Raw genomic sequence first — 17723 nt, forward strand, 5'->3', positions numbered from 1 at the left:
TAGCAACAGCTGGCCAATCGCACCCCTCCAAGGGGCGGGAGCTAGGAAGCCGCCTCCCGATTGGTACGTGGGCTTCCTCTGCGCCGCGAGGTAAGGCGACCCCGCTTCTCGCGATGTGCTGGCTGTTGCTTCCCCCCCCTGTTTTCCCGGTAACACTCGGTCCTGTTTCTTGATCTATAGGACGGGGGGTGTCTGAGCGCCTCCTCGCCTCTTTTCCTGCCTGTGGTTACTTGACCTCAACCTTGCCTGTCTTATTTCCAGGCTGTGATTTAAGCCCCACAGACTCCCTGGTAGTAATAATAATAATGAACAATGCGTTAATAATCACGCCTTGTAAGCGTGGTGGAAGTGATTGATTAAAATACAGCTTCCCTGCTCTGGAAAATAAATACCTGTGGAGATACAGCGAATGGGTACTCAATCCACTCCCGCCATGCTTTTTTAGAGTGAATGGTGGTTCTGCTCCTTTTATGTCTTGAACCATGCTGGGGGGGGGTACCTGTAGCCGTCCAGCTGCTCTTAGACGATTCCTCCCACCCTCCCTGACCATTGGCACCGCTGGTTGGAGAGGACACGTTGGGAGTCCAACGGCATCTGGGGACCACAGGTTCCCCATCCCTGATTTAAAACTGCATGCAGTTGCCATCTGTATGCTCTCTCCCTGCTGCCACTACCTCATTCACAGTGGCACAAGTGTCCCTTTTTCCTCCTGCCAGTGGATGCTGTGCTAGTGTGTGGAAGCTTATGCCACAATAAATGTGTTGGCCTTTAAAAGTGCTAGAAGGCTATTTGTTATTTGCTGTCACAGATTACAGCTACCCTTCTGGCAGGCATCCACCCTTACTATCTTTCCCCATCCCCTCCTGGTGTTGTCTCCAGTTATTTAGCGAGTGAGTTCCTTGAGGCTGGGAGTTGCCCTTTTTCTTATGTTTCTTTTGTACTTTGCCTGGTACACTGATGGCATTGTATAAATAGTAAGACTGTAATACAGGGTTCAGAAAAGAGTATTTTCCCTTCTTTGCTCACATCACTTCATCCTACAAATACGTAATAGAATATTATGCAATATTGTGACTGTAAGCCACGCAGAGAACCCTCGTTATGGGGCAGCATATATATTAATAAATAAATGGGATATCCAGCCACATTCTCCTCCACCCCAAAAAGGTGCCCCTTTCTCCAGAAGATCCTAGCCTTATAGAAATACTGGCTGCCTGGTTACTTTGACATATCAGACATCCTTATTTCAGACCTTGCATCTGCAAAACACTTTTTATTTTTTGAAAGATTGTTTGTGCAATTCTGTGCTATTACATGCAGCAAACCAACACACCACTGCCTTGCACCAACCCTGGGCCCTGCAGTCACACATACTACTTTTCAGTTACAATTTACAACAGACACACTCCAGATTATACCCCACCCAATGCTACCACCTACTTATTTACTTGCATGTCAACCTGATGCCACCCTCACAGTGTGGTATAGACAGCGAGTTCGCTTTAGACCAGGAAGACCTGAATTCAGTTATCCACTCAGCCAGGAAACTCACTAAGGCTACAATCCATGTCTACTCAGAAGTAAGCTCCATTGGGTTCAATGGGACTTACTCCCAGGTAAGTGTGTATCAGATTGCAGCCTAGGTGATCTTGGGCTTATCATGAACTCTCAGCATAACTGACCTTACAAGGCTATTGTGAGGTTCAAAAGGAGTGCATATATGTTGCCCTGACCTTGGAGGAAGGACAAGATAGAAAATATTGAGATCTGGCACCTCATCTTGCCAGTTCATACATTTATCAACCATATCATTATTTATATGCCCTCTTCATTGTAGGATTGTTTCTGTTATTTTATTTAGCTCTGCTAGCAAGCTAGACACAATCAGCTGGGTGAGGAAATCTCATGCATATTATGTTCAACAAATTACAGGGCCACAATTTTTCCAGCTTAAGCATTCCATACATACTGTGCATACTGTTCCTCCAGAATGTGATTTTATTCAGTCATTTACCCTTTTATTTATTCAGCTACCCTCCTTGCTTTATTTTGCATCTGTCAGTATAAGAAGCTTAACAAGAAGTTAAGAACACACAAAAATTAAGTCACACAGCATCAAGGGGCTTATCAAAATGGGCACAAATACACCTATTCAGATCCGTTTATTATAATATATGATAATGTTATATTATCCATCATTTACCAAGTGCTTCTCAGGTTAATCTTTCTATTCTCACAACAATCTAGTAAGATTTGTTTATTGTCATACCTGTTCTACAGATGTTGAACTTGAAACCAACAGCACATCTTTCTCAATGCCGTCCTGTGGGTCTGGCTGAGCTGGGTTTTGAACAGAGGCCTCTCAGATTTAACTCGAGAACTGCATTGTATTTACTCACTCTAGCAGGTGCCATCTCATCCCTGCATGCCAGTGGTGGGAAACCTTTTTTTATGTCAAGAGCCACAATTCCTCAGGGATAGTCTTTCGGGGCCCAGCTGCTGGTGGTAGTAGGTGAGGTTGGAGCCAAAAGTGGGCAAGGCAGCCCTTCCTCTCTCTGCCACCCCATTTTTTGCCACCCGCATGAAATAAGGCTGAGAGATGCAATTTCCCACCCCTGCTCTATGCTGTGTGTGTTTAGTGCCCAGTAACACTAAATCAACAGAGGTTGGAGGTCCGAGAGTGTCTGCTGGAGCATGCTGACTGTACCTGGACTAGTTGTCCTGCAGATCTAAACAATTCCTGTCTTCTAAGTTGAAAGGCAGTTTACTTCTGTGTCCACCAGCTGTGGCATATCTCCAGCATCGCTTACAGTTTTTCCCATCTTCCTCAGATGTCCACGTACCCTTATGTAAGAGGAAGAGAATCAAGAGGAGACCTCACTTCCCATCCTTGTGCAGCAATGGAGACAGAACGGCTGCTGGCTCCTATCACTGCTCTAGAAATTGTGGATGATCACCTTGTCGCAGGTGCGTGGTAGACCAGGATCCCCTGGTACAGAGGTAGCCAATGTGGTGCCCGCCAGATGTTGTGGGAATCCGACTTCCATCAGCCCATCCAGGCTGGTCAGCAATCATGGGAGCTGTAGTCCAACAACATTTGGAGGACACCATGTTGGCTATTCCTGTGGATTTATCAGACTTTCTGCCAGTGGGCGCTGGAAAACGATGTGTGTCAAATCAGTGTGTCAAATATCAAGCAAAGGCATTGAACACTTGGTAAAGCCAAACATCTTGAAGGTTTGTTTCAAAGCCAAATACTGTCCAGCTGACTAGGCAAGCAAAGCAGGCATTGAGGCGAGACAAACTAACACATAGCAGGCCAGGGGTGAGACACTAAGTCAGGGGAAGAGCCCAGAGCTCCTGCAAGCTGGTTGCTTAGATCTGAGAAGTCCAAGAAAATGTTGCCAGGAAAATGTTGCCAATAGAGATTATAGGAAGTGAGGAACCTATGAGAAAACTGTTCCAATTTCAAGTAGAGCCAAATTTACAGATGACAGGATTCCAGAGAGACAGTTTGACCAGAGGCTATGGAAAAGCTTCATTGGAAGTAGTACCATATCTGGCCTTGATGTATTTTTCATATTGGGAACAGACACTGTACAAGGTGTCTCTGGGCTGGTATGGAGATTGCATGAATCCTGTTTGTGAAGATGGACGCTGCTGGAAAGAGGGTGCAGCATTTTGATCCCATTTCAAATGAGATGTTTCTGGCCTCTTCTCTTCTAGGTGAAGGACCCTACATAGCCATCTACCCTCTAGAGCCTGATGCTAGCCAATCAGCAAGATGCTATAAGCAGGTCCTTCGGAACTATAACATCCATGGTATCAAGGAGCAACAGAAAGTGGCTCCAGGAGCGAAAGAATCCCCCACCCTGGCTGTCTTTGGAGGCAAAGGCCTTGTCTTCATAGAGCTCAGCCTCCAGAGCAGCACAGTAAAACTGGCTGAACTCTTTTCTTTTTGTGAGCTGCACGACTGGATCTGGGACCTGCAGTGGCTGAAGGCACCCAGCTGTGTGGCTTTGGCCCTGGGCCATAACTCCATAGCACTGTATGACTGCACTGGCCAGCGGATCCTCCAAGAAGTGCACTGCCAGGAGAAATGCATCCTCTACTCTGCCCACTTGGTTGGGAGCAGCTGGGACACCTTGGTTCTGGTGGCTGGCACAGTCTTTAACCAGCTGGTGGTCTGGTGTGTGGCTGACCCAGCTGATGACACAGGCAGGATAAAGCCCCGCGGCAGGATCAGTGGGCACAATGGCGTCATTTTCAGCATCTGCTTCTTGGAGAGCAAAAACATCCTGGCTTCAGCCTCCGATGACAGAAGCCTGCGGCTATGGGCCATCGGCGACCTCAGGGCACCCCCTGATCCTGTCCAGTGCTTGTTGGTATGCTACGGGCACCAGTCTAGGGTTTGGTCGGTTCGGCTGCTGAGCGACTACATTATCAGCATTGGAGAAGATTCCGCTTGTCTCATGTGGAACTACCAGGGTGAGATTGTTCAGACTTTCAAAGGACACAGGGGCCATGGCCTTCGGGCAGTGGCTGTACATGAGAGGCGGGGCTGGGTGTTCACGGGTGGGGCTGATGCTGGCATTAGGCACTGGCAACTCAAGGGCAAGAGTGTCAGTGGGAACAGCCTCATGCAACTGAACTTCCCCTCACCTCAGAGACGAGGATCACCCAGATCAGTGAAACTTGTGGATATAAACCATCTCCTTGTGATAACTGATGCTGGAGCTGTCTATGCTTATGACTTGACCTCTAAAGCCTGGACATTGATCCTGGAGGATGCTGCCTATCGGTCCTACAGCCTCCTGGAGATCATTGAGCTCATCAGTGGTGATGTCCTGTGTGCCATGGGCAATCTTTCAGGACAGGTCAAAGTATTCCCTCTCTGCAGCCCGACTGAAGGCAAGGAGCTAAAGCTGTACGAGGGGAAAGTGCACAGCCTGAGCTGGGCCTCTTATCCAGGACAAGATCCCACCGCTTGCAGTCTCTTTGTTTCTGGCTCAGCTGGCACTCTGCTGTGGCTGGAGGTCTCTTTCCGCCCACTTGAGGGAGTGACTCTGGTGGTCAGACAGTGTTTCCTCCTGCCGCTCTGCAAGCAGCGATGGCACACCTGCACCGCCTTCCTGCCCCAGGGAGAGTTTCTGCTTTGCGGTGACCGCAGGGGCTCTCTAATGCTGTTTGCATGCAAGGCAGCGCTTCAATTGGAGAAGGCATTGGGAAGAGAAAAATTGGGCTGCTCTGGTTTAGAAGCGGTCTCTCATTTGCGTGGCCTAACCTTTCCTATTGGAGGAGAAGAGCCATGTGCCGAAGGGCCTGTCTCTCTGCTCTTCGGGCTGCACGGGAAGCTCGGTGTGACCTCTGTCACCTGCCATGGCGACTTCATCTACAGCACCGGCCGGGATAGCTGCTACCGCCAGCTCCAGGTGCAAGGCCATCAGCTCCAAGTCCTGAGGAAGCAGAAGCCATGCAAGGGCCTAGAATGGCTGGAAGAGCTACGCTTCGGCCCTCAGGGGAGCATGTGGGTGCTAGGCTTCCACGCCACCCACTTTGTGCTCTGGAGTGCCAGCAGCAATGAGATGCTGCTGTTCATCCCCTGTGGCGGTGGTCACCGCTCCTGGAGCTACATTCGCTGCCTCTCGGCAGAAATCTTTGCTTATGTCAAATCCGGAGATGTTGTAATGTACCAAAATAAAGATGCACAGGGTGGGCAGCGCATCCTCAAAGCATCTCTGCATGGACGGGAGCTGACATGTGTGTGCCATGTCGGGACTTTGCGAACATCCAGGGAGGAGCTGGTGAGCATCTTTGCCACTGGCAGTGAGGATAGCATGGTCAATATTCTAGCCTATGGGCTGCAGACTCAGTCAGTGACCCAGCTCACAGCTATTGGTGACCATATCTCAAGCGTGAGAGCTCTGGCTGTGGCCAAGGGCAGTGCCACTCAGCCAGAGATGGGAAGCATCTCCACCGTCCTTTTCTCAGCTGGAGGCCGGGCCCAGATTGAGTGTTTCCAGATACTGCTCACCCCTAATCATGGTTCTAGTGGCAGTATAGTCTGTCAGCTGATCCACATGGCATCCCATCGCCTAGATGAGCAGTGGGACCTTATGAAGAACAGGCACAAGTTCATCAAAATGGACCCAGAGACCAGGTAGCAGTGAAGGCCTTTTCCAGTAGCTTGTTTTATTGGGAAAAGTTTATGGGCTGAAAGAATAGGCAACCTGCATAGAGGATGTTATTGATGCTCAAGTAGAGAATATGAAACCTGCGCCCTCTCTAGCTTCGGGCTTAGGCTGATCTACCCCCTCATTACCAAGTGCCAGCCTCCCACCCAGTCTTTTCCTGTTACAGAAGTGGGTACAGCAGTATTCTCATCCAGTTGGCCTGAAGAATCATTTTATGCCTCGTCTCCAGAATCGCAACTCCTATCCGCTCTAGCCAACATGGCCAGTGCTCAGGGATGATGGGAGTTGTAGTTCAGCAACATCTGGGGGGCACCACGTTGGCTACCTCTATTATTATACAACCACAAGAGTGGCTGTATACTATAGCCAGCATGGATTTTTCACATTGCACAATGATAAATTGAAAACATACCCCATGCCATTCTGATCCTTCCCATTAGCTCATTTCAAAACAAACCTTTACAAAACTTATAGTCCTGAACTCAAACACTTGCTTAACAACCCTCTAGGTTTTCATGGTGATACACAAAACACTCAGCGAGAATCCAGAGTTCAAAGTGTAAAACAAGAAAAAAAAATCCAGACCCCTATTGGTCTCATAATTTGTTGAAATTAAAAATCAGCCATATTCACAGAATACCTGTAATCCTATTACTGACCTTGCCCCATACTCTGACTTTCATCTTCTGCAGTTTAAAAGTTTACAAAATGCCTGGCTGATTTATAATTTAAGAAATTTAACATTGAAGTCTATTATACCATTGGGCATGCTCACTAAGAACCAACTGTCAGTGTTCTAAAAGCCAGTCTCACAGCTGTTTGGCTTGGCTAATCAGGTAGCCACATCCACGCCAGACATTTATTTCACTTTAGACAGTCATGGCCTTCCCTAGAGAATCCTGTGAAGTGTAGTGTGTGAAGGGTGCTGAGAGTTGTTAGGAGACTCCTATTCCCCTGACAGAGCTCCAGTGGCCAGAGTGGTTTAACAGCCCCTCTTCTGGAGATTGTAGCTCCATGAGGGGAATAGGGCCTCTCCTGGCATCTCTCAGCACCCTTCACAAACTACACTTTCCAGGATTCTTTGGGGGAAGCCATGACTGTCTAAAGCAGCCTTTCCCAACCAGTGTGCCTCCAGATGTTGTTGGACCACAACTCCCATCTTCCTGACCATTAGCAATGCTGGCTGAGGCTGATGGGAGTTGTGGTCCAACAACATCTGGAGGCACACTGGTTGGGAAAGGCTGGTCTAAAGTGACATAAAGGTCTGGTGTGGATGTGGCCAGTGACAGCTTTGGTGTAAATTTATGTGGGAGACTACATGTGCCTGCTGTAGAATAAAAAGGTCAGGGAAACCCTGAAAAACAATGATACTGTTCACAATGTTTTCCTTTTGAAAAGGAAATGGGCTTCCCCTCTGCTCAGTGCCCACCCACCCAATCTCCTCCCCCTCCCTCCCTTCCTTCCCATCTTTTTCTCCTCCCTGCTCCTCCCCCAGGTCAGTTTCACCTTTCCTAAGCATGATGGTACAGGAATAAATCCCATTGAACTCAAAAAGCATGCAAATTATTAAACCTGCCCTCCGCTCCTCTCTCCTCCCTTTTGCCCCTTTCTTCCCCTTTCCTTTGCCCCTCCCACCCTCTCTCCTCCCAATCCCCACCCCACTCCTTCCCTTTCCCCCTCCTTCCCTTCCTCAATTATCTGTTTTACCTATTCTAAGCATGAATGCATGGGAGTAAATCCCATTGAACTCAATAAGCATGCAAATGATCAATCCATTCTCAGCAAACTTGCACAGGATCCCATTTCTTACCTCCTGGACTAAAAAGCAGGGAAATTCATTAATAGGCAAAAAAACCTCTTGCAGTTTAAGAATGTACCTATAGCTAACAGATAATTCTATCAAACTTTAAAAAGCAGGGAAATTGGGTAGCTATAGTGAATGCACCAGGGGAGCAGGAGACCTGACCTCTCTGAGATATTGTACTGCCCTACAAATTACCAAATTCTTCCAAGCTACACAAGTGGGTTGGACTGTGAAAGGCCAACCCAAATTGTGTTTGCATTTTGACAAATTTGTAGGGCAGCACAGTATCTCAGAGAGGAGGTCAGGCCTCCTGCTCCTCTGGTGCATTCACTATAGCTGCCCAATTTCCCTGCTTTTTAAAGTTTGATAGAACTATCTGTTGGCTACAGGTACATTCTTAAACCTCAAGGGTTTTTTGCCTATTAGTGAATAAAGATTCCTTAAATGGTATGGTCAGCTTATTTCCTAGGCTGTGTGTGGGTATGGTAGAAGAGTATGAGTTTTGCAACCTGCTTTACTTGATAGTGCTTAATGTGTCTACTAGAATGTGCAACTAGAATGTTAGAAGAATTCTGCAGAGTTTAGGGTAGGGGATGACTGCAGAATTTAATTATATATATATATATATATATATATATATATATATATATATATATATATATATATATATATATATATATGATTGCATGGGAGTAAATCACACACACACAAGTTCTTATGCTGAATAGGACAAAGGGGGAGACACTGGACATTAGGTGAGTAACAGGCATTTGCAGGTAGCAGGACAATACTGGAGGGAGGGAGTACGGAGGGCCATTGATCTGGTTTTTGATTTCTTAGCAGATATCCCATGAATACTGAAGTGATGCTTTTCCTATCTCTAACTCGGACTAGAATCATGCACTTCAAAACCAACAACTGAAAGCAGTGATACTTAAGACAGGGTCGTATGTGTTCTATGATGATGTTAGTTCCGTGCAAGCTTACAGGTTTGCACTAGATCCAGAATTCACCATCCTGATCATCTCCAGTCTCGTGTTTCTGGCACTGTAAGGCTGTGAAGTCTGCAAGTAACGTCCTCCTGATGGAATCTCAGCAGCCAGACGGGGTTGCAGAGCAGGATTTCTAGGTGATGGGGCTTCAGTGCTCCATATTACTTTTTCCCTCTACGGGTGGGTATCGGAAGCAAAATGAATAATGCAAAATATTTTACATATTTATTGGTTACCTTTCAAAGTTATCTCTCCCCAGGCAACTCAGAACATATTAAAACACAATTCATAACATATCACAAACAATAAAATCATAATATGATAATCTAAAATATACTAACACATCTACCAGTATTATAGCAGCAGCAGGAGGTAAGAACAAAAGCAGCAGAATAAAACAATATAAACATTAAATCAAAGCAAAAATGGCAGCAAAAAACAAGGGCCATTGGCTTGACTTACACTGGTTTCAGAATGGTCTCCCCATTGTGCTGTACTGTGATTGCAAATAAGCCTATAGAGCAGCCTTTCCCAACCAGTGTGCCTCCAGATGTTGTTGGACCACAATTCCCATCTTTCCTGTCCATTGGTAATGCTGGCTGAGGCTGATGGGAGTTGTGGTCCACCAACATCTAGAGGCACACTGGTTGGGAAAGGCTGCTCTAGAGAATAGGGATGATTGCCGCTGAATCTATAGCAGGCACCACTGTATAGCAGTAACTTGCCACTTTCCAGCTTGTGTGTAGATAACCTTTTCATTGCTCTGGGTATGGGAGCTGCCTTTGGATGGAGAGCCCCAGAGAAGGTGACTGACTTTTTCTGTGTTCCAGGTATATGTCAATTACGGTGCTGGCTGGTCCCTCACTTTTCCTAGCTGCTGCTTGCAGTGATGGATCTGTCCGGTAAGGAAGATCATTCGATTCTCCCTATTAGGAATCCGGACAGTTGGAATGGGCTTTCCCACCTCCCAAAAATCCAGCGAAAGGAGCAGAATGTGGAGTAATTGCTTCTATGTCTCCCAGTGCAGCACTTTCTCCAAACTGGAGAAGGGAACATGAACAGCAGGGAGACAGAATGTAGCTGTAAAGGACCATAGTTCAGCGGCAGAGGGGAGTTGGGGTATGGTTGTGTGTGTTTTCTTTTGTTGTATGGTGTAATATCATTTCCGTTTTTAACAGTGTTGTAAGCCACTTGGAGGCCTTCAAATCTAATAATAATAATAAAATATAGTGTCTGCTTTGCATGCAGAAGGCCCCAGTTTCAGCCCCTGGCATCTCCAGGTTGGACTGGGAGAGACCCGTTGGAAACCCTGGAGCTATAGACAATACTGAGCTAGATGGACCAATGATCTGACTCTATAAGGCAGTTTCCTGTGTTCATGTGAAGAGGGCCCATATAGAGAATGTGACACTTGTACCCTTTTTCGCTCCAGAGATTCCTTTCCTTGGACTGACTATCTGCTTTCATGTCTATGCAGACTCTTCCTGCTGCTTGAGCATACCCAGAAGCTGTGGCTAGTGGCAGAGTCCTTTCACCATCAGCGCTGTGTCCTGAAGGTTCAGGCATTTGAATGCAAGACAGGTGGTGGAGGAAGGTGAGAATGAATCAAATAAATCTCCCTGGTGTACTTAAGGTGCATCTCCCAGGAGTACTATAGGCTCACAGTTACCAGGCCCTAGAAAGCTAATTTTACCAATGCATTTTTCTTTTCTAGAAGACACTTCTTGAGCAGCGCTGCCACTGATGGGAGCATTGCATTTTGGGATATCACCGCTACCCTTAAGCATGCTGTAGAGGCTGCAAAGGTGGAAAGCATGGAGATGAAGCTTCTGGGTAGGTGGTTGTGTTGACTGTCCTGCTTGTGCTCCGTTAATGCTCCCTAGTTGTTTGTGATCCTCTTACACATACCTTCTCTTCCAAGAGTGTCACTTGAGGGCTGTTGTCAGCATTGTGTTCTCTTCTAGCTTTGTACAATTCCCTTGCCTCTTGTGTTTTCCAGCCCTGGAAGCCCCAGTCCTGACCATCCAAGCTCACAGCTGTGGTGTGAATAGCCTCCATATCCAGGAAACAGCGGACGGGTATTTCCTCGTAGCCAGTGGCAGTGATGATGGTTCCATCTCTCTTAGTGTTATCGATGTGAATGCTGAAAGCACCACTGATCAAGGAGCCAGTGATAGGACTGGTATCCGTGTTCTGAGAAAGGTTTCCAGACTTTGTGCTCATGCGGCTCATGTGACGGGAATAAGACTCTTACAGCCAGACTTCCTCCTCTCGGCTTCTGTGGACCAGCGTTTGACACTTTGGCACCTTTGTGAGGACAGCTTGTCTTTTGTGTGCAGCAAATTCTGCCACGTGGCTGATGTGGCTGCGCTGGAGTGTTGGGAAGCTGGGCCACACAACTTTCGCAACGTGATTTGTGGGCAGGGCCTGGAGATCATCTGTTGCAATCCGGATGTGCCTGGTGCAGCAGTAAAAGATTGTGTATGAAGGAGTGTGAACTGTTTGTTCTGTTGGGTTGCAAAAGTAGGAATGACTGTTGGGGACACACAGCACCATCGTGTGACTGTAGTGCAGTGGTAGAGCATCTGCTTTGCATGCAGAAGGTCCCAGGTTCAATCCCCAGCATCTCCAAGTCAAGCTGGGAAAGATTCCTTGCCTGAAATACTGGAGAGCTGCTGCTAGTCAGCGCAGACAGTACTGAACTAGATGGACCAATGGTCTGAATCGGTATTAAGGCAGCTTCCTATGTTGCTATGTGAAAGCAGCAAAGACCGTAAGAATACTTTGTCCCCTCTCTTCTGGGAGAAACCGCTTCCACGGTAGCCATACAGATACTACCCTGATCATCACATCACTTGTCTGTTCTTCTTCACCTACAGCTACGTTGTTTGAGAGCAGTTATACCCCACTTTAGCAGAGTGCCTGGGTCCGTGGTGTTGAATGTGACAACAATCATGCTCACCTGATGCCAGTCCCACTGTTTCCACTGGTCAAATGACTGAAACTCCTTTTACTTACGAATGTCCTCGATTCTAGCTTCTGATTACTGAGGAGAAATATAGGAAGCTGCCTTATACCTCATCAGACTGTTTGTGCAGCTGCCCTGGTAGTAGCTATCCTTGCTGGCAGTGGCTCTCCAGGGTCTGGAGATGTCAGGGATTGAACTTCTGTACGTAAAGCATGTTCTCTGTCTATATGGGCCCATTCCCTATGGAGGCTCGATCTGGCTTGCCTTTTAGCCACACTGGATTGTTCCTCAAGGCCAACCTCCACAACGGTGTGATGCATCCCATTCACATGGATTCTCATGGGGAAATAGCTGATCATATGATTGCCTGCTGTGACCAGAACCAATAGAACTTAAGTTCCCTCCTCCCATGGCAGAGAAGGGTTTCCTGTTGTCACATGATGGAGTCTTGCCTGCCGACCCAGAATAGCCATGACAGCTATTGACTTACTTAGTAGAGTGTCTGTTTGATGAATATTCACTCTTTTTCCCCCAAAAAAAACAATTTATTGAGTTTTTTTTAAAAAAGGAATAAAGGACAAAACACAAACACCAGCCACATGTATGAATTCACTTAAGAGCAAACACAAAAATCTAGACAGTAATAGTTTACATAAGATAGCCCCTCCACAGTGCCGTGCGAGTCTTTGGGAGTCCCATACAGAGGTCTATTATTAGTCACAAAATTCATATATGGGAACCACACCACATCAATTTATCCTGTCTCGCTATTGCAGGTACTACCCTTCTGTGATACATCAGATGTTCTGACTACATCGTCTCCCCCACCCATGTCCACCAACTATCTTTGTCTGGGCCACCCTCCAATTTCCATTTGCTGGCAACCTCTATCCGAGCCACTGCCATTAATAGCAACACTATTTTTTTTTATGGTGAATGGATGGGTTAACGGTACCCTTTCGTGACAACAGTGATCGGAGGGGGTCTGGCTTCAGACACTGGGAAGTAATATTGGAGACTAAGGTAAACACCCAGTTCCAGAAGGGGCATCATTTCCAGCAGCCCCACCACATAAGGATCAGCTTGCCCCTTTCTCCCCAGCGGAGGCCAGAGGAAGCAAATACTTTTAAGGAGTTGTCTTGTGTTTTTGCCAAGATCATCTTAAGGCGGCGGGGGGAGACCATGCCTATTCCCAGGCAGCAGCATCTACTGTAGAATTTAAATCCCCCTTCCAGGCCCGTTTTAAACCAGTAGACCATCCCATGATCATATCAATTAGAATTTTGTAAGTATCAGCTGCTGTACCATTCAGATTACAGTCAGAATTAATGCGGAGGTGTTCAAAAGATGTGAGTGCAGGGAGGTCCCTTGCCCCGCCACCTTTGTTGTGAAAAACTGAATCTGAGCAAGATGAAACCACTTAACCTGCAGCCCACAAAGTTTGAGGTGGAGTGACGCTTCTATTATGGGCAGCCCCTTTCAAACAAATCTCTAACCTGATAAATCCCTCTTTCCTCCCATCCTCTCAACTCAGCTTGCTTATCAGGATTTTAAAAAAAAGTGTTCTAAAAATGGGGTAAGCGGAGACTCCCCAGGTGAAAGCAAACTCTGCCCCCACTTCCAAACCTGCATAGTGGTCCTAGTAAATGGATCAGGGAATAGCATATACTGTAGCCCAAATCACAAAGGCCATTGCTGTCAGAGGGGTCGAGGGTGTGTGTAGCTTCAAATGCACCCAAGAAATGCCTCCAGAACCTGACAATGCACATCAATGGCTTAAGTTGAAATGCATCACAGTGACCTCAAATTAGACACTCCCAACCCCCTCCCAAACGCTATAAAGGGTGGAGCCACTCACTTGGCTGCACTTATCCCCGTGAATAAAATCACTAAGGCAGGTGCTGCCACCTGGCCAGACATTTCTCCGAGAGGGGAAGGGCCTAAAATAGAAATAAAAACGTGGGGTGGAGCAACACTTTCACTGCAGCAATGCAACCCAACCCAACTTGAGGCCAGTGCCTGAGCTTCCTTGCTCATGTCCTGGCCGGTGCCTCCCAAACGCTTCCACTGCTCCCCTTTCTCCTGCCTCAGAGAAACCAGGCCAGAAGCCGCCCGTCCTCCCCGCCTGCTTCTCCCATGCCAACGCAGCCCCTATGGGCAATCCTGACACGACACCCGGGACTGGCCCCTCTCACTCAGAGGCCTCCTTCCATGCCTCTGGTGTCCTCCTTGCACAGTGTCCCTCTCTCAGCAGCAGGCACTCCCGGCTCCTGCAGCTTCTTCCCAGGCCTTGGGGAGGAGGCCCAGCTGCTGAAGGGGAGCAGGCGGACGCCCCTGCTACTCCGAGGAAGGTGAGGCAGAAGGCTCTTCAGGAGGAAGTGGCAGGGGATGAAGCTGCCCCCGGGCACAGCACCACCAACCTCCACTTCAGCCGCAATGTCACTTTCTCATCCTTTGAGCTGCCTCCACAGCAGAGGCACCAGTACTGGGTACAGCGCCAGCAACTCCTCTGCCTCCGGCTGAAACAGCCGCACTTGCAAGTCTACCTTCTGGGAGCAGATGGAAAGGAACAGCAGCCAGGTGCAATAGCTAGAATCGCCAACTTTCATCATAGCTCACACATGCTAAATTTCTTAGGACTGTGGGTGAAAAATGTCCTCTTGTTGTGCATAGCAGGGCAAACAGAAGTTACACACACACACCATTGCCTCAGTTTGCCTCTCTTCTTGAACAGTTTGTCAGTGCTCAGTTCTCTTTCCCTCCCTTGTCTTGTCTAATCCAGTAAACTGACATTGCAACCCTAAGCCTCTGCCCACCCTGTGAGGTTCAGGCACAAGTCTGTTCAATAACCGTAACGAACAAGCTCTCCCTACTACAGGCAATGTCTTACCATCCCCATGAACTGCAATCAGACACGTGTATGTGCTCCTGTGTTACTTCATTTACAAACTTTTTTTTCCACTACTGCTGTCAAAAATTCTCTGTAAGTGGGTAAGGACATGGCCTAGATGATGTCACCTAGTTTAGAACAGAATAAAAAACCAGTCAACCCCACCAATTGTATCCATCATCTGTGCTTTCTTTTAGCTTACTCAAATAACCATTTTTGCTGTACTTAGACCCACTGTGAGCAAATGGGAGGGATAGAAGCAATACAATCACTACAGTGATTTATTTGCATGCTCACCCTTCTCCCAGGAAGAGTTTTTATCCTATACATTTCTAACTGGAATTTCACAACTTTGGGTGCAAAGAATTTCAGCAGGCCCATCACAGTCAGGAATGTAGAAGTCTGTTGCCCTCATCTTAACTCTTCTCTCCAGCATTGTGATAAAGGCACTTCATTTCAAGTCCAAAACCATTAATTATATCCTGCAAGGTTGAGCTCTGATGGATGACACTCTACCAACAACTGTACTACACATACTGTCTCCATTCTCAACCACATGAATGTGCTGTCCATGTCTCTTCACAACAGAACTGGCCCGTAGGAAGGCTGATGCAGGTTGTCTGTGAACACCAGAAGGTGCAGGTCTGACTTGCTCAGATCTGGCTAAGAGGAGGCAAGTGGAGAGTAGCTAGGGCACTGTGGAATACTTCTCTCACTGCTTTCATCAGCTGCAACCTGGCAAACATCTGGCTGAATAAGTGAGGACGTGGCTCCTGTTGGGAGCAAAAAGAATCATCATAGGGCCCTGATGTAACTCTCCAGTGTGAGTGGGACTGGGCGTTCCCCTCGGGTATACCTCCCCATTCCTGACACAGATGATGGATGGATGGATGTTATGGGCAGGGGCCCTTTGCCACACAGAGGATACTATTTAGACTTGGCTTCAAGGGAAAAGCTGTTATTAACAGCCAATAGTGGAGAGGTTTCTGTGCTATGGGACTTCCCAAAACTAGGCAGCAGTATCAGTGACATCAACAGACTTGTCACTCTCACCAAAGGAAGAAGCTGCACACTAGTGATATTTGTGGAGTCAGGCTTAGAAGGCTGATCCCTTTGTCTAACCCTTACCTTAGTCAAATTCTTGAAAATATTGGTGCATTTAAATAGAAGCTTCTAGTGTGCAAAGCTGCAGAAAATAGCTTTACAGGATGGGAACAGAAGTGCTTGTGAGCCTCCTGCTCCAAAATTATCTTCCTCTTACCCTCGGTTCTTGCCAAAAATGTCCCTTTTTCCATAGCATGCAAAGTAGAGTGAGGTTTCTATTTTCATTAGACATAGTGGATCCTTAGATTAGATAACAAATTGATGACTGAGGCCTGCAACACAGTGACCTGATTCAGAATATAAAAAATCAGTATATATTCATAAGCCAGGATACACACAAGCTCCATGCAGTTCCTTCACTCCTCCCTTTACAAAAGTGGTCAAACAAACGAGGAAGCCAAAACTAACCATCGCTTCCTGTTATGCCTGAACCAGGAATTTCTCTGGTTAATGGCTTCCAAACAAGCCAAAATATGAAGCCATGGTTCAAAGCTGACTTACATATCATGACTTGTTTTGGAAGACATTAACTGTAGTTCCAAGTTCAGACACAACAGGAAGCCACAGTTAAATTTATCTTCCTGGTTTTATTTAGCTGCTTGCAAGAAAGGAGCAGCAAAATAGCTGCAAGAGCAGATTGCAGGTGCACAGACCTTGTGCATATTCTGGCATATTAAGTCAGAAACTAATTTTTTGAACCAGGCCACAATCTATCCTGTATGCTCTACAAAGTGGTGGCCTTAGTCCAGATTTGAGGACCCAAAACCAGTTTATTTCAAAACTCAAGCCTATTACAATTTTACCTGACTTACAGCAAAAGCCACCTTTTAGGACTGATGTTATGTAGAGAAGACCTAAGCTGACGCAGTGAGGACTTGCAACTCATTGTATACCACAGCCACTCTCCTCCCAGAGCACTTACCCCCAGGATGTGCACCCGGTTGTAGTAAGAACTGAAATCCATACTCAGCTGGATCAGGAACTTGCAAATCTATAACACAAAGCAAAGCAATCCATATTCACCTGTAGCAAACCCCGTACCACTCCCCTGTGGACTCTGTCCACTGTTTCTCATGGGCTTGCATGAGAAACATACATTCTTTGAAGGACTGCAATACTTGGAGCAACTCACCTGTGCAAGTTTAACCAGTACCCACAACAGGTTAACTTCTGGGGAGGGTATGATAGTGCAGAAGTACATGTATACACACACACACAGAGTCTGAATTTGCCAGCTCAACAGCAAGAACTGCATCTGGATTAATTGTAGGGGCTCCACATGATTCTCCTATATCCTTCTAGAGCAGGAGTGGCCATTGTGATCTCCAGTTGTTGGACGGGTACAGGATGGGAAATACCTGGCTTAGCAGTAGTGCATGTGAGAAAGACCTTGGAATTGTAGTGGATCGCAAGTTGAACATGACCCAGCAGTGTGATGTTGCGGCAAAAAAGGCAAACATGGTTTTGGGCTGCATAAACAGAGCTATAGTTTCCAGGTAGAGGGAAGTAATAGTCCCACTATATTCTGCATTAGTCAGGCCTCATCTGGAATACTGCGTTCAGTTCTGGGCGCCTCATTTTAAGAAAGATATAGACAAGTTAGAGCGGGTTCAGAAGAGGGCGACGAGGATGATAGCTGGTATGGAGAACAAGTCTTATGAGGAAAGGTTGAAGGAACTTGGCATGTTCAGTCTGGTGAAGAGAAGGCTGAGGGGTGACATGATTACACTCTTTAAGTACCTGAAGGGCTGTCACATAGAGGAGGGTACAG

At 46.9% G+C, this 17723-nt stretch overlaps 2 protein-coding genes across 7 annotated transcripts in view; one reads left to right on the top strand and one right to left on the bottom strand.

Moving 5' to 3' along the window:
- WDR6 (WD repeat domain 6) lies at positions 1–12571 on the top strand. 4 transcript variants are annotated; one of them, XM_061618808.1, is made up of 7 exons: positions 1–90; positions 2832–2967; positions 3727–6160; positions 9821–9892; positions 10468–10584; positions 10705–10823; positions 10990–12570. In XM_061618808.1, the coding sequence occupies exons 2-7, from the start codon at positions 2832–2834 to the stop codon at positions 11475–11477; spliced, it is 3366 nt and encodes a 1121-aa protein (XP_061474792.1). In that variant the 5' UTR covers positions 1–90; the 3' UTR covers positions 11478–12570. The 4 variants fall into 4 exon arrangements, with proteins under 4 accessions (XP_061474792.1, XP_061474791.1, XP_061474794.1 ...); XM_061618807.1 differs by lacking the exon at positions 1–90 and adding an exon at positions 96–149 and having other exon boundaries at positions 10990–12571; XM_061618809.1 differs by lacking the exon at positions 1–90 and adding an exon at positions 393–413.
- Positions 9229–17723, bottom strand: part of DALRD3 (DALR anticodon binding domain containing 3) — a 21123-nt gene continuing 12628 nt past the window's right edge. For 2 of the 3 annotated variants that reach the window (XM_061618812.1, XM_061618814.1), the window contains exons 12-13: positions 16875–16943; positions 9230–15621 (exon numbers count right to left, since the gene is read on the bottom strand). In XM_061618812.1, coding sequence (XP_061474796.1) covers positions 15502–15621; positions 16875–16943 — 189 coding nt within the window. In that variant the 3' untranslated portion in view covers positions 9230–15501. Of the gene's footprint in view, positions 15622–16874; positions 16944–17723 lie in introns of all 3 variants that reach the window. The other variant, XM_061618813.1, reaches the window with a different exon arrangement.

Source organism: Rhineura floridana, chromosome 3 (assembly GCF_030035675.1).
Source record: "Rhineura floridana isolate rRhiFlo1 chromosome 3, rRhiFlo1.hap2, whole genome shotgun sequence".
Taxonomy (NCBI): Eukaryota; Metazoa; Chordata; class Lepidosauria; order Squamata; family Rhineuridae; genus Rhineura; species Rhineura floridana.

Bases quoted from the DNA above. Each gene is read 5' to 3' on its own strand.
- WDR6 (XM_061618807.1), top strand. From the start codon at position 114: ATGTGCTGGCTGTTGCTTCCCCCCCCTGTTTTCCCG. The intron at 150-2,831 runs GTAACACTCGGT...CATCTTCCTCAG, and splicing joins TTCCCCCCCCTGTTTTCCCG to ATGTCCACGTACCCTTATGT. The intron at 9,893-10,467 runs GTAAGGAAGATC...ATGTCTATGCAG, and splicing joins TGCAGTGATGGATCTGTCCG to ACTCTTCCTGCTGCTTGAGC.